Below are 14,615 nucleotides of genomic sequence, written 5' to 3' on the forward strand. Positions count from 1 at the left end.
AGGAAAACAGAAGTAGAAAGGACCTTTTAAATCATCTGGCCCTTTCCCCTACAATTACAGGAAGTGATGAATAGATATGAAAACCAGAAAACTCTTCACTCTCAGAGATGCTTCTAAGCACACCCTGAACCACTTGTCACCATCTAGAACTTCCAATCTCTCGAAGAAAATACTCAAAACTTCAAAAACTACAGTGAGCTAGGGCAAGAAAGTTTAATTAACAAACTTAAAAGGTCTAGAAGACAGAAGGCAGAGCTGCTCCAAGCAGTGAAGAGGCAAACTGTAAGGCATGCAATCAGACTAAGCAAAAACTGGACGAAGAACTCAGTGTTAGCAGTGGTCCTGGCTCTGAAAAGACAGAGCTGTAACAATAGCAGCTTTTTCTTAAAGAAAAAAAAAAAGTTGGCAGAAATTACCCTCCTCATTAAAATTATAAGGCTTTAAAATGTATTGATTTCAACAACAGTTGCTACACAATGTGTCTTTTCAGCAAAAATACCTCATTTGTCTGAAGAGGCAGGACACCACCTTGGGAGAAAGGCCACTGGGCTGTGAGGACTAGTGGGAAGTATGTGGTGATTTTTAAAACTATTTAGTAGTGCAGTGATTATGTGATACACCAGCAAGGGCAGCGTAAAGTGTCATTACTGACATGATACGGAATGAAACAAGATACTTCAGAAAAATCCCATAAAAAATTCCAAAACAAAATTTAAAAAATCCAAATCATAAGCACACAGACACAACTGAGCAGTGTGACTGCAACTTGATACCAACCAGTTCCTCAGCAGCAGTCTGAGACTTTAGCACTGTTGTGGGATGTACCCACAGACTGAAGACACATTTGTGTAGAACAATGCATTTAGTTATATACCGTTATCCAATCTTCCTCACCTGGGACAGATATAAAACCAAGTATGAGCATGAAGTAAGTATTGCTATCTTTGCAGAATGTAGTATCAGCTTCTGTTCTGGGCATGCACATTCAAGACAAACTTGACAGGGTACAATCTGCCTTTCTAAAATATTGTGTTTATAAAATGACAGAACTTGATCTCAGTTTAAGGCTCAAATACAGGTGATTTCACGACAGGGAGAAAGAGTGTAAACTGAATGATGTTTCTGTAATTACTTGTGTGATGGGCTGCCTAAACTTTTCTTACTGATGAGCTTCTTTGGTGTTCACAATTTTCCTTGAGTTCATTAAAGAGCTTCTGTTTAGAAAATCCCAGCAGACACCATGAAAAGCTTGAGCTGGGCTTGACTTGCAAGTTTGTCCTTATTTATGAGCCTCACATGCCATCAATGCTCATCAGTGCACGGCAGTTCAGTGTCCAATTATCCTGGATCATCTGACTCTAAACTAAAAGGGCTCCCTTGCTGGTTTGTGTCATGGTTTTCCAACATGTATAAGCCCCCTTTATAGACCTGTGCTGCTGGTTTGACTGTCTTCACTCTCTCTCTCTGAACTCATCTTCAACAAAAGTGATAACATACCACTGTCTGAAGTCCAACTTCTGCAAAGATTTTCCTCTCTTTATCATTTTCTATAGTTTTTATTGCCTCAGGAGATGTACCTCCCAGAAATACAGCTGAATAATGTAACTAGCATCTGTTGGTTTTTTTTCTGTATCTCTCCTTTGTAATCTTTGAGAGAGTACAGGAGGATTTTTAAAGCTGTATTTGATATAGCAGCATGTTATTTTATTAACAGAAGCGAGGTCTAGGAAGTGATGAAATTTCTGGAAGATCTCAGATTCTGGATAACCTCTCCTTTGGAGGAAGATGCCACTCCAGCAACATTTGATGTTGTGAGCAGCCCCACTGTGCCTGAACGACATTTTCAAGTGCATCACATTCTTGGTGCACAATGATGGTCTCCATAAAAGCATACAGTGATAAACACTTCCCTCTAACAGAAAGCAGCATCCCATTCTTATGCAAAGCTCAGACTGTTTATCTCACTCCTAACTCAGCCATGTCAACAAGGTCTTTGCACACAGACTGTAGCCTCTGCATTGCTTGTAGAAGAAACCAGCTCCACTGAACAGCTTGAGTGGTGTTGGGCTCTTAAATTTAAATACTGCACACAAGAAAAAAAAAAAAGGAAAAAAAGGAAAATAGCTTAGAAATGAAGAGAACAAGACGGTAAACCATGACTGACTTTTTTTTAAGGTTGTTCAGTGATTTCTTGAGAGGGATGCTGAAAAGACCTTTTCTTCACTGAAGAGTCTCTAACAAGTCACGGTTACTCAAACAAGAGCTGCTAGAATTCCCCTGATTTTTGGAGCTATGATCAGACACTGTGCAGTGAATGAACAAATAATGAAGTGCCTGTCTACAGAAGTTTTCCAGATTCATAATATTTTCATGCTTGGGAAGAGATTGGTTGGACTCAATGATCTTAAAGGTCTTTTCCAACCTAAATGATTCTATGATTCTGTATAATAGGAAAAGTTAACCGAAACTTACTCGATTTCCTGAACTTTATCACACATGATCCAAGAAAGTGGTAGCGGAGGGGTTTTATTATAAGTAAAAATTAAATAGGGAAATACAAAACGGAAATAGGTTCCAGACTAATCCTGGAACCTATTTCTCCTGTTGCAAGCTTGTAGATAAACGTACAAGGCGGCTAAAACATAGGACATAATTTCTCCATCTATGAGCCAAAGCATTCAATTCACTTCAGCAGACATTCCTGAGCTCCTTCAATGGCTTTACAAAGAAGTTTCAAAGGAAGAGAGCTCTGATCTATGGGTGACTAAACACATCATTAAAGCAGGCAGAAACACAGTGAGAAGCTGCTACATCAGTCAAGGAGTGGGGGTAGGCTGAGAGCCTACTCAATGAGTTCTCAGTTCAGAGGACACAGCTCTGCTCTCCTCTTACTTTTCCTCCTGGTCACTGGTGTTAAACAGTAATGCCAGAGATGCAGTGACATCTAGGTAGTCTTACATCTTTACATACGCAATCAATTGCAACTGCACAGCGTCTCTGTGCACAGCTATGCATAAATATCTCAGCTCAATATTTTTGTATGGTTGTCTTCTGCAAACTACTGTAAAATATATTTTCAAATGCATTTCCGTGAATTTCAGATTTTGACATCTTACTTTCTTTTTACTGAAAAAAGTTCAGCTACTTACTATTCTCCGATCATCACTTGAGCAAACATGCCACTTTGTCGCTATTTTGGTTCTGACACCGTTTCAAACCACAGAGAATAATACATCAAAATATTGTCTTGGCCTATGATAATATACATGACTTGTGCGACTTTCTGCTATAGACTTAATATTGTGCATACACAAATAACCACTCAAAGTAGTTAAGTACCACTGAACTATTTATAGTAATTCAGTCCTTGCCATAAAAGACACATTAAGTTTTGTGGTTGCTGAGACTGCAGAGGACAAAATAATGTGTCTTCCACTGAATGGACTTACTCTGGGTTAGTATTTTCAAGTTCTTTCCGAAACCAACATTACTATTAAAAATATTTTACTAATTGCTCATCAAGTCCAATGTTGTGACAACAGTGGATTTTGCATCAAATTTTATGGCCGAAGAGATGCAGCAGACAACAAGGCCTTTACTAAGATTTTGTTATTACATACAAGCAAACATGCCATCCCTTGAGAAGTGAATGTTTAATGCTGTATCATACACAAAATGATATAAGCTCACTTATTTTAATATTAATATTATCATTAATTAGAACTTCTCAGCCCTAATAATTTGTTTTACCTCAACAATGTTAAAATGGAAAAATATCCCGTGTACATGTCATGTGTAACAAACCAGGAAGGGATGAAATGAGTTAAAATTTTACAGAAATCATGAGTCTGAGGAAACTGGTGTACTGGACATGAAAGTAAAAGCTTAACAGAAGACCTCAGATTGCACAGTGTAAAGGGAAAAAAGCCTGAACCTTCAAATGCACCCATCTTTAAAATATTTCAACTTTTGTTTTAATAATGTAAGTATTTATTCTAATATGAAAATGAGTTAATCAGAACACATTTAAATGAAATGCAGAATAATAAAAGAAAAGTAAATTTCAACAGTTTTTTCCCTAACCTTTAACTGGACATATAACAAGCTGTTCAAGCTACCTTTAACTGGACATATAACAAGCTGTTCAAGCTTACCATTTGCCTTGTTCATTTATAATCTGTTGAACTGTATATCCAAACTGTTCTCTTGATGGACCAGAAAATATTTTTGCTTCTAGTAGCCCAACATTGTAGGCTTCACAGCAGTTATGAAGAATGCCTGTTAACAGAAACATTATGATTACCACAGAAGCAATTAAAGAAGAATTTTGATCCCAGTGAAAAAGCCTCTTCATCTGTGCCAGCTCCCCCAGTGCAAGAAAATAAAACGTAGCCTTTGATACATACAAGAAAAAAAACACAGCCCTTTTGCCTACAGCACCCATCTGCCCATGCGTAATGCTTGTCTAGCACTCTTTACATGTATTATAATATTGTGGATAGAGACAAATGACTCATTCATTGTTTGCCTTAACAGAAGTTGCAGCATTACGAACAGGAATGTTTTAGCTGAAGGGAGGCAAGAAATATGATTCAGAGGTCTGTTATCCTCTTTTATCTTAAGGCATAAGTTATGCTTATGGCACAGCAAACACAACATCAGCCTGCTGAGGTACAAAGAGTCATAAATTGGAAAAAGACCTTTAAGACCATTGAGTCCAACATTAACTTAGCACTGCCAAGTCAACCACTAAACCACATCCCTAAGTTCTGCATCTATATGTCTTCTAAATACCTCCGGGGATGGTGACTCAACCACTTCCCTGGGAAGCCTGTTCCAATGCTTGACAACACTTTCAGTGAATAAATTTTTCCCAATACCCAATCTAAACCTCCCCTGGAACAACTTTAAGCTGGTTTATGTTGTTCTATGCTACCTGGGAGAAGAATCCAACACCCACCTCTCTTCATCCTCTTTTCAGGTAGTTTTAGAGAGTGATAAGGTCCCCCCTGAGCCTTCTCTTTGCCAGACTAAACCCCCCCAGGTCCCTCAGCTGTTTCCCATCACACTTGTGCTCCAGACCCTGCACCAGCTTCTTGCTCCTCTCTGGACCTGCTCCAGCACCTCAATGTCTCTCTTGTAGTGAGGGGCCCAGAACTGAACACAGGATTTGAGGTGCAGCCTCACCAGTGCCAGTAAAAGGGATGATCATTGCCCTGGCCCTGCTGCCCACACCACAGCTGACACAGGCCAGGATGCTGTTTGCCTTCTTGTCTGCCTGGGCAAAAGCTGGATCATGCCCAGCTCCATCAATCAGCACCACCAGGTCCTTTTCCATGAGCAGCTTTCCAGCCACTCTGCCCCAAGCCTGTAGCATTGCAGGGGGTTGGTGTGGCCCATATGCAGGACCGAGCACTCTGCCTTGTTGAACCTCATACCATTGGCCACAGCACATCAATCCAGCCTGTCCAGATCCCTCTGCAGAGCCTTCCTATCCTCCAGCTGATCAACACTTCTGCCCAACTTGGTGTCATCTGCAAACTCACTGTGGGTGCACTTGATCCCCTCATCCAGGTCACTGATAAAGACATTAAACAGAACTGGCCCCAGTACTAAGCCCTGGGGAAAAGCACTTGTGCCCGGCTGCCAACTGGATTTAACTCCATTCACCGTAACTATTTGGGCCTGGACATCCAGCTAGTTTTCATCAAAATGAAAATGCACTGACTATAACTGCTAATAACTTTTATATTCTAGTGTCTATCTTCAACTTAATGTTTGAAAGACTGGAAGAAAAACCAGATCTTCTACTGCATCAGATAATCTACACTTTTGAGTCATTTTATTATCACTCCAGAAGCCTTTGTTTTCAGTCCAAACAGTCTGAACAGTTGTCCAAACAGGAAAACTTAGAAATACAAACATGCAAGATATAACTTCAGTAATAAATCATGACACTTAACACTGAAACTCCACTTTGCTCTTGTCATGGCATTAACTGTTTTTTCCTTGGGCACTTGCGTCCCTGGGAATAAGGGTATGCCACTTCATGTCATTCGGGGAAGGGGGGGGGTACTGAAAGTGCGGGCTAGGGACAAGGTCCTAAATATCATGAGTTTGCAGGGCCTGATTTCTTTCTGATCAAGAGCCGTAGGTGAACATCTAGGAGAATGTCCACTACAGAAACTGCAGGAAAAAAGTCCCCTAAAAGCCAGGAGTAGATAAGTCCTCCTCCAGCTCAGAGGTGCCAGGACTGAGACAACAGTGGGATCCCAAGAACAAGCCACAGCCCAGCTGAGGAACATCTCAGGGCTCCTGAAAACCCCTCAAAAATGTCAGCAGTGGAAGAAACAATCACAGGTCATGTTTTCTGTGACCTGTGATTGCATTGTGCAGTTACTGCCCAAGGTTCACAGGTGAGGCAGGTTCACACTTTTGCTCACTGGTTAGACAGCATCCTCCATGTTTCCCCTCCCTTCCTGTGTGCCCAGTCACAATGAGTTTACACACAAAATATGCCTCACCATAGTTACTTAGTCTGAGTCATTTTGTAGTAAATTGGCAGCCTTTACGATAATTCCTATAACAGAGACCCTTTAAAGAGACGTGTCAATCTGTGTGGAGACCTCATAGCAGCCTTCCAGTATCTGAAGGGGGCCTACAAGGATGTGGGGAGGGACTCTTCATTAGGGACTGTAGTGATAGGACAAGGGGTAACGGGTTCAAACTTAAACAGGGGAAGTTCAGCTTAGATATAATGAAGAAGTTCTTTACTGTGCAGGCGGTGAGGCACAGGGGTTGCCCAAAGAGTGGTAAGTGAGGAATGGGTTGCCCAAAGAAGTGGTAAGTGCTACATCCCTGGCAGTCTTCAAGGCTAGGTTAGATGGAGTCTTGGATGACATGGTTTAATGTGAGGTGTCCCTGCCCATGGCAGGGGGGGTGGAACTAGATAATCTTAAGGTCCTTTCCAAACCAAACTATTCTATAATTCTATGATCTTTGGCATCTCCAAATGTAAGACTAAATTTGAAGAGTTCCTCTAATTTTGCTGGCAGAGAAGACGTTGTCGTAACTCTCTTCCAGGTCCCAACATCACCTTTGGAAGAGAAGTTAAATGGGATTATATCAGCATAAAACAGCCCATTAAGTAGCTCAGCTGTAATAGCAATAACATCACAACTCTAGTGTGAATATTAAAATCATAACAGCAATTTTGAGGGAAAGTTCACAACATGTAAAAAAATTCCATGAATTCTGTACCTTTTTTCCCACAGAATAGAAAATACAAACATTACTAGCAGAAGACTAAATACTGCTCACTCAGTTACTACTTTTTTACCACAAACTCATAACAGGAAATCGTATTAGCTATTTCAAACAACCATTATCTGCAGCTAGCCTCTGGAAAGCAAGAAATCACCCTTTGCTAAAAGTATGGTTCCTTGAGAAACATCGTTAGAGAAAAATACATTTCCTGAGTCATGTTATTTAAGACTGGGGAAGAGAATGTGTGCAGACATATCATCCCGTGTTTTCAATACTTCGGACATTAAACACAACCACATATATTCGTAGCTTGTGTCTCATTTTTTGGGGAGGGAAGAGTTTTATGATCTAATATATACTTTCATTTTATCAAACTATTTTGCTTATGTGATATCCTAGGTTTATTTCTGGGATTGATGTTTCCAAATTATACTATCTTCAGTCAGAAATCAAGCACAATTTACCAGTGCCCCATTCTCAGAGGCTACAGGAGAATATACTGCAATGCCATCCCACATACAACTAAAGGAAAAGAGTAACTCTCCAAGTTATATGGTGCACATGGAAATAAATGCTGGCTTTTGAATGAAAAGCCTAAAGTATCCAAGAATGATAAACATTTCTAGGCTGACCTCAAATCCAATGGCTTCTAGGGAAAAACTCTTGAATCTCTGGACTATTACAGTCAGCAGCAACTCACACTGCTAGTCAAGTGGTAACTTTGCTAAATGTCTTCTGTCTAAATGCATGGGGCAACCTCAGTGCAAATGCACAGAAGATTTTTAGAATTGTGTCAGAGGTGAGGGGTTTTTAAATGTTGCAGCCAGGGCAGAAATTTCCAGAACTGGATAAAACTATAGAGATAGATATCACAACCAACGGCCTGAAGCGATGCTCCCTTGCTGGTTCAAATTCCTTAGGGTGCTGTCACAGGTCAGACAGGGGCAACACAACACATGCTGGCCTATGGGTTGCCTGTCGTTCTTCCCCACTTGTCCTCCTGCAGGCACTGCAGCAACCCTTCCAGGGACACTCTTCTGGTCCTGCTTTCTCCAAGATGGGGGCTGATTCCAAGGAGCAAAGATAATGCTTGGCCCAGACTGGGGATTTTTCAGCTCCTTGCAGCTCCTCAGGACTTAGTGAAGCAATGTTCTTTTTTTCTCCCCAGCTTCTCACCCTGTCTCCTCACTGAACCATTCCACCCATCTTTCCAATTTACACTGGGGCTTGACTGTATTCTTTTTAACAATTTGCACTACTGCAACGTCAGAGCACTGCTCTTTGAGGGCAAGAATTTCTACCTAGAATAATGGGAGAAGTGTCTGCTGGGCAGGTCTCTTCTCAAAACTTCCTCTATCACCCTCGCTTGCTGGCCAGGGAGCTAGTCAAAGAGAGCAAAAAGAAAAGAGCTAAAAAGCAACCAGAAAAACACACTTCTGAAGATGTGAGGTCATTGACAATCTTCTTATGGATCAGCTTTGTCTCTTGCTCATGACCGCTTTGCAAAATCAAAGTATAAAAGCTGGAAAATACACTGACCCACCAAGAACATTATAAGATAAACCATACATTCAGCATATTTCAGTCACAGTTGTTTTATATTCCACATTTTTATAATCATTAGCAGGTTTTAAATATTTAGATCTACTTCACAAAAATCTTACTTAGTTTGGGTCTAGCTAGTGTATACTTGCTATAACACACTAGGCATTTTCCTGCCATTTTCCTCTGTCTTATATAGTGCTTACACTATAAGGAAATCTTTTATCCATTTTGTACATTTATCTAAATACAGTATTCAGAACAAGAAATTCAAGCATTTGTAGCCAAAAAAAGAGAAAATGCTAAGTTTCCTTGAAACCTATTTTAAGCCTGAGCCAGAATAAGAGGGTCTCTTATGCCTTAAAAGAGTGCCAATCGTTGAAGCATCTAGATTCAAACTACTGTATATTCTAGGCTGGAAATACTCAGTATCTGTTGCTGCCTTCAGGCAATGAACTTTGATAATTTAGAATCTTGAAATAGAGAAAACTAATTCACTATCCGGATTTTAATAGCTTTTGGTGACAGACTTCTATGTGACCTAACAATCATGGTAAGATTAGTTGGGCAAGTAAAAATCCACTTCCTAACTTTTGTCTGTAAATGGCACTTTCTTTACACTCACATAAACAGACTGAGTGGAACAAAGGAAGCCAGAAACAAGCCTAAAGCTTTTGAAGGCCCCTCTGAAGACTTCAAAAGCAGCAGTTTCCCTCTGTTGGCTGGTTAGGGGGCTTGGGTGCTTTGGCTTAAAGAGGACACCTTCCTCAAGCAGAATAGCTCCCAAAAACTTTCAGACATGAAAAGTTAGGAAAAAATCATCAACGGGACAGATAAAAGGATCCGTAACCTTTCCAATAAACTCCATTATCTCTTTGCATTGTATTTTTTTTTCTGGGAATTCCCATGTTTCAGCAACTGCATTATTGCAGTGTATACCTGCAGAGCTACAATGTAGGAGTATAGCTGCTTATATACTTCTGCACCACCATTTTATTGCTCCTAGTAGGATAAAAACCAATACATGTTCTGACTGTGCACCTTTAAGCCTGAACGTGTGGGAATTCTTCTGTAACTATAAATGACATCTCTAATGATGGCTCTAATGCCTTTGTTCGCTGCCATTGAAGTACAAGCTGAAGCAAGTTTATTGAAGTAATAGTTTGTATTAGGTACACACAGTTCCTAATTGGTTTGATTTTGTAAGCAAAGCTCACAGCTTAAAGTGAGCAAGCAGAAAATGTCTGTTGGGTAATCAATCATTTAATGTCATAATTATAATAACTATCTGATTGTAACCCCTTATTCAAAGAAGTTTTTCGCCATACTGATTAATCTAATTGGATGAGAAAAAATGAAATCAGATTTTGTGTGTTTAATTACTTGGTTTGCAAAATGAGTTTATAAAAGTTTAATAAAATATGCTAAGAATTTTATTAATTTGCATTTTGTGTCATAAGTGTCATAATGAACACATCATTTTGTTTGCAGTCTAAATAATAAAATTGACTTTTCAGTCACTTTATACTACGTTGCAAAGGTGATGCTCCAATTTCAGATGGCAATATATGACAGAATCCCATAATCATACAGACGCAGTTATGCCACATCTCATCTCTCAGGAAATCACCCGGTCAAATAGAGGCATTCACTGCTGCTGTTATTTATAGCTGGCATCAAACAGGTCTGGCAATCACAGTATAAATTAAAAAGAAGACACGATGGAATTTGACCACTGAGTCCTAAGGATCCACCTCACACTACACGTTAGTTTTAAATTTATCTAGTATTAACTTTGCCAGTAAGAAACTTTACAATGAAGGAAACTTCATCACCTTTTTTTCCCTAAAGGTATGGTGTTTGCTTCTTTCAACAAGTATTAGCAATAGAACAGAAAAAAAATTTGTTATATAATGCAGCAAAGCAACCATTTGTCTTTATGAGTGAGCATTCACACCACTAATAATGCCAGAAGAGGGAAAAGAAAGAGCCTCTGTTGTCAGCTCCCCTCAGCTCAGTATCACAGCCACAGGTACAACCACTGCCCCTTTTGCCATCTCTAACAGGACAGAAGACCCTGACAAACCCAAAGTCATCAGCATGCTAGGGGATTTGAGGGTGGAAGGGGAAAGCATGCAGTCACTACAGAAGAGCAAGATCATGACCTTGCATTAGGGTAAAACCAAGATAGAATTACACACATCCTTGCACAAGATTTTTTAGTCCATGAATGGTTTGGAAGAGGCGGGGGTGTGAGAAGTGTGTCAAGAAAATCTGACTGGATTATTATCTGCTTCCTGAAGCAGTTTCATAGACTAGCAGCCAGTGAAATGTGTACAGCCTACATTGCCTTAATTGCTCAGTCTAGTGTTTTTAAAGTAGCTATTCTTTCCAGAAGAGGGTATCATTACTTTACCCTTTATGTTAGTATGCTCCTAGAGAGCCACTACAAGTTCCACAATGAAAATTTTCCCTTTGATCTCAAAGATTTCTTCCTCCAAATAACGTATCAGCATGGCCCTGAAGCCTGTCAGACCCTGCTGGCGACACAGAAAAGACAGGGGTAGGAGAGCTGAGAGAAGTCATAACTCTTGCTGTCTACTGGGTTCATCTCACAACAGATTGTGAACACTGGCTCAAGCTTTCATCATAACTGAAGTATATCTAAGAGCTCCCTTTGAGGTGGATTTTCTGGTGGTTTGTGCCGTACAAGGTCACACTGGATCTCCTCAGTTGTCTGGGAACTTGTAAAAAAACCTTTTGTCCTCTCTCCCATACCCAACTATTTATTCTTTTTCATCCCTCTGCAAAAATTTGCAGAAACCAGCTCACAGGTTCTAAAGTCAGTAAAGGAATACAGGCACTTACAGATACCATTTGCACTATAATCACCTCCTGTCCTTGAAATATTAGGCAGAAGGTGGAATGAAGGCAGAAAGGGAAAGTAATTAAGTTATGAAAGAGGGCAGTCAAGTAGTATTTGCTTCATGTTAAATGTATTTACTGTTACTTTTCTCCTTTTTTTTCTTTCTTCCTTTTTTTTTTTTTTTTTTTTTAACAGCAACAATATTTTGGTGTAAGAGTAAGAGTAAAGTTACTCTCATTATTCAGAACCTATGTTATCAGACCAATAATCCAACTGTAATTAGTCAACTGTTCTTCCGGAGTAAGCTTTTCAAATTATGGGTTGTTTTAATAAATCCATTGTGTTTTGAAGGTTTTACTGACAAGACTGTAAATATATAGAAGACAAAACAAACAGCATGCAGTTACTTGATTCCGTTGAACTGCAGTACAGATACTCTTCCTTGTGGCTTTTTTCAGAAACCACTGAGCAATTTTCACTGCAATGACCTTGTTCAAGGAAGAAGCAAGTCTACCCAAAAAAGGAACCCACCCTCCCCCCACAACGTGTAAGTCTTGAGCCTGATCTGCTTTACTGTAGTGGTACATGCACTGTGCACATGCACAGACAATGACATAAAATCAAGCTCATGTAAAGGAATTCTATACTGGTTGCAATGTTTGGGGCTTTTCTGTAAATAAGCATAAATATGAAAGACCTTTTCAATACATCTTTAGTATACTCGGTCAGGGCTATAGGGAATCCAACCCACTTAACGGAAAAGTATATTACCCTTTACCCAATATGGCTAATACAAGTAAAAAACATTTTCTCATTAATTATCTCCTGTATATTTACTTCTCTATTTTTGGTATTTTTTTTCTTCAGTATATACAAACAATGGCTAGTAGGTATCCAGCTCATGTACTGAAATAGCAGGTTTACAATCACAGTTAATCTGTTTTTATTTTAAATCAAACAGCTTTCTTACTGAGAACAACCTTCTAAACAAAGACAACAGGAACCTCTGACAGGAATCAAAAAGAGCAGAGAATGCAATTGGCAAGAATCTGGACTTTTCGTACTAAAACTCTTGAGTTTCTTACAATCCTCACTTCAGTTACTTTGTTGATATTTCACTATGTTTGCAGAAGCATTAAAAGGCAAGTCTTCATTATAGTGCTTCACCTATTTCTTTTACTTTCTTTTATCTTAAGACTGACACTTTTTTCACATCAGCAATAGTATCTCAAGCTATTTAATAATTAATAGAGATTATAATGCTCAGTGTAGAAATAAATTATATGCCACAAACCCCAAACCAAACAAACAAACAAGAAAAAATCCAAAACCAAACCCAACCCACATACCCAGAACAAAGGAAAAACAATGCCTCATTTAGTAATAATACTCCCTCCTGCCCCTCTTCTTCCACTCCCCCCCCCCCATCAAGTTTTCTTGGCTTAGTTGGCCAACTTCTTCTTCCTGGAAGTAGGTCAGCTTCCAGGCTGAAAGCCTCCAAGCATGTGAGAGCCTGAGTCACTGCCTTTCAATTACAACTGTTTATGATCCAAGAAGCTGCACTGAAGTGTTACCAATAACATGCTATAAAAGCAATCCAAACATGATATGACACATAAATTGTGAATGAAAAGTTGGAGAGACTGGGATAACATGACTAGGTGCTGTCTATTTTACTGTTCTGGCACTGCTGCACAGTAAGAGATCTAATTAAATTTACCCATGACTGCATTAGTTACTCCAAAAGACTTGTCTTTTTCCTGATAACTCCCTATTTGTAGCCCACACATTGCTCTCCTTAGGGCATACAAACAAAATGCTCTTCATCTGGAGTTAAAAAATCTCAACTATCTACTGTACATACAAGGACTGACTCCAAAGAAATGCTTAAGAGCAGTTCCTGCAGGACTGACAACTTCCTGTATGTTTTTAATATAGACAGCAAGTATTCAAGCCTACTCAAATTTATTGTCCTGGCATGTTTCCATCATTAATTTCAGTGGGAAAACTTTCTTTTATAGAAAACTCACATAAATGGCATCTTTTTAACATGACCTGCAGTGTTTCTTTTCTTTTATCTTGGAACAACAAACAGGATTATTTCAACTTTGTCCTTAGAGTACCACAATTTGTTCTCAACAGTACCACAAAGAGATTAGAAGTACATGAGGCTAACAATCTGTACACACATATGTTATATACAAAGTTATGTCACTGACTTCACATGTAATGATTAAAAAACTTTGCATGCTTCCCCATGATAAAAGCTGACTTTTCAACTGGCATTTCACTCCAGCAAATTCTCTTCCCTTGTGTCCATATTATCAGTTGTTGACCCTTCTTTTAAACCACCATTATTTCCAAATATAGTCACAGAGAATCATGCACCACGTTACAACTGTAAGGGAGGAAATGCATGTCATCACAGAGAAACCAATGTGACTGCTATCTCTATACTTTATTTGCCACATTTGCTCATCTCAACTTCTATGAAATCATGTTTGTACACAGACAAAAATGCATACTTCACACAGGTCTCAAGAAGACAGGAAGGCAACCAAAGGTGTCTGTATTTCCCTACCCATATCACACTCTAGGCTTTTTGAAAATTTCAGTGTATTATACCATACTAGTATATTGTATTATATTTATTATATCATTGTTAAATGTGACCTGGAAAGGCTAAACCAGAAAAAGGCTGAGGGACCTGCCATCACCCCCCTCTGCCACTCCAGTATCATAGCCTGCAGCAGGAAGACTGCAGTAGCTCGAGATGGACACCACCATCACACCGTTTAGGACATGGTGTTTAGAACCCTGCTCCTCCCTCACAGCTCCTCAAGGGCTAGCCAGAGAACCCCAGAAACAACAACAGTCTCAGCTGTAAAAAGTTTGCTACATCAGCTTCCTGCAACAAGAAAACCTCCACAGGATATATAAT

The 14,615-nt window shown here is 39.4% G+C and overlaps 1 protein-coding gene across 2 annotated transcripts in view; it reads right to left on the minus strand.

Annotated features, from left to right (window-relative positions):
- The window catches only part of ITGA2 (integrin subunit alpha 2), a 71,098-nt gene that overhangs the window by 47,243 nt on the left and 9,240 nt on the right, over positions 1–14,615 (minus strand). The window contains exon 2 of one of the 2 annotated variants that reach the window (XM_057403053.1): positions 4,155–4,278. In XM_057403053.1, the coding sequence (XP_057259036.1) occupies positions 4,155–4,278 (124 nt within the window). Of the gene's footprint in view, positions 1–1,132; positions 1,657–4,154; positions 4,279–14,615 lie in introns of those variants that run through there. The other variant, XM_057403054.1, reaches the window with a different exon arrangement.

The sequence above is a fragment of the Pezoporus wallicus genome, unplaced genomic scaffold (genome assembly GCF_028554395.1).
Source record: "Pezoporus wallicus isolate ANWC-B61680 ecotype Strahan unplaced genomic scaffold, APGP_CSIRO_Pwel_v1 contig_2997, whole genome shotgun sequence".
Lineage (NCBI taxonomy): Eukaryota > Metazoa > Chordata > Aves > Psittaciformes > Psittacidae > Pezoporus > Pezoporus wallicus.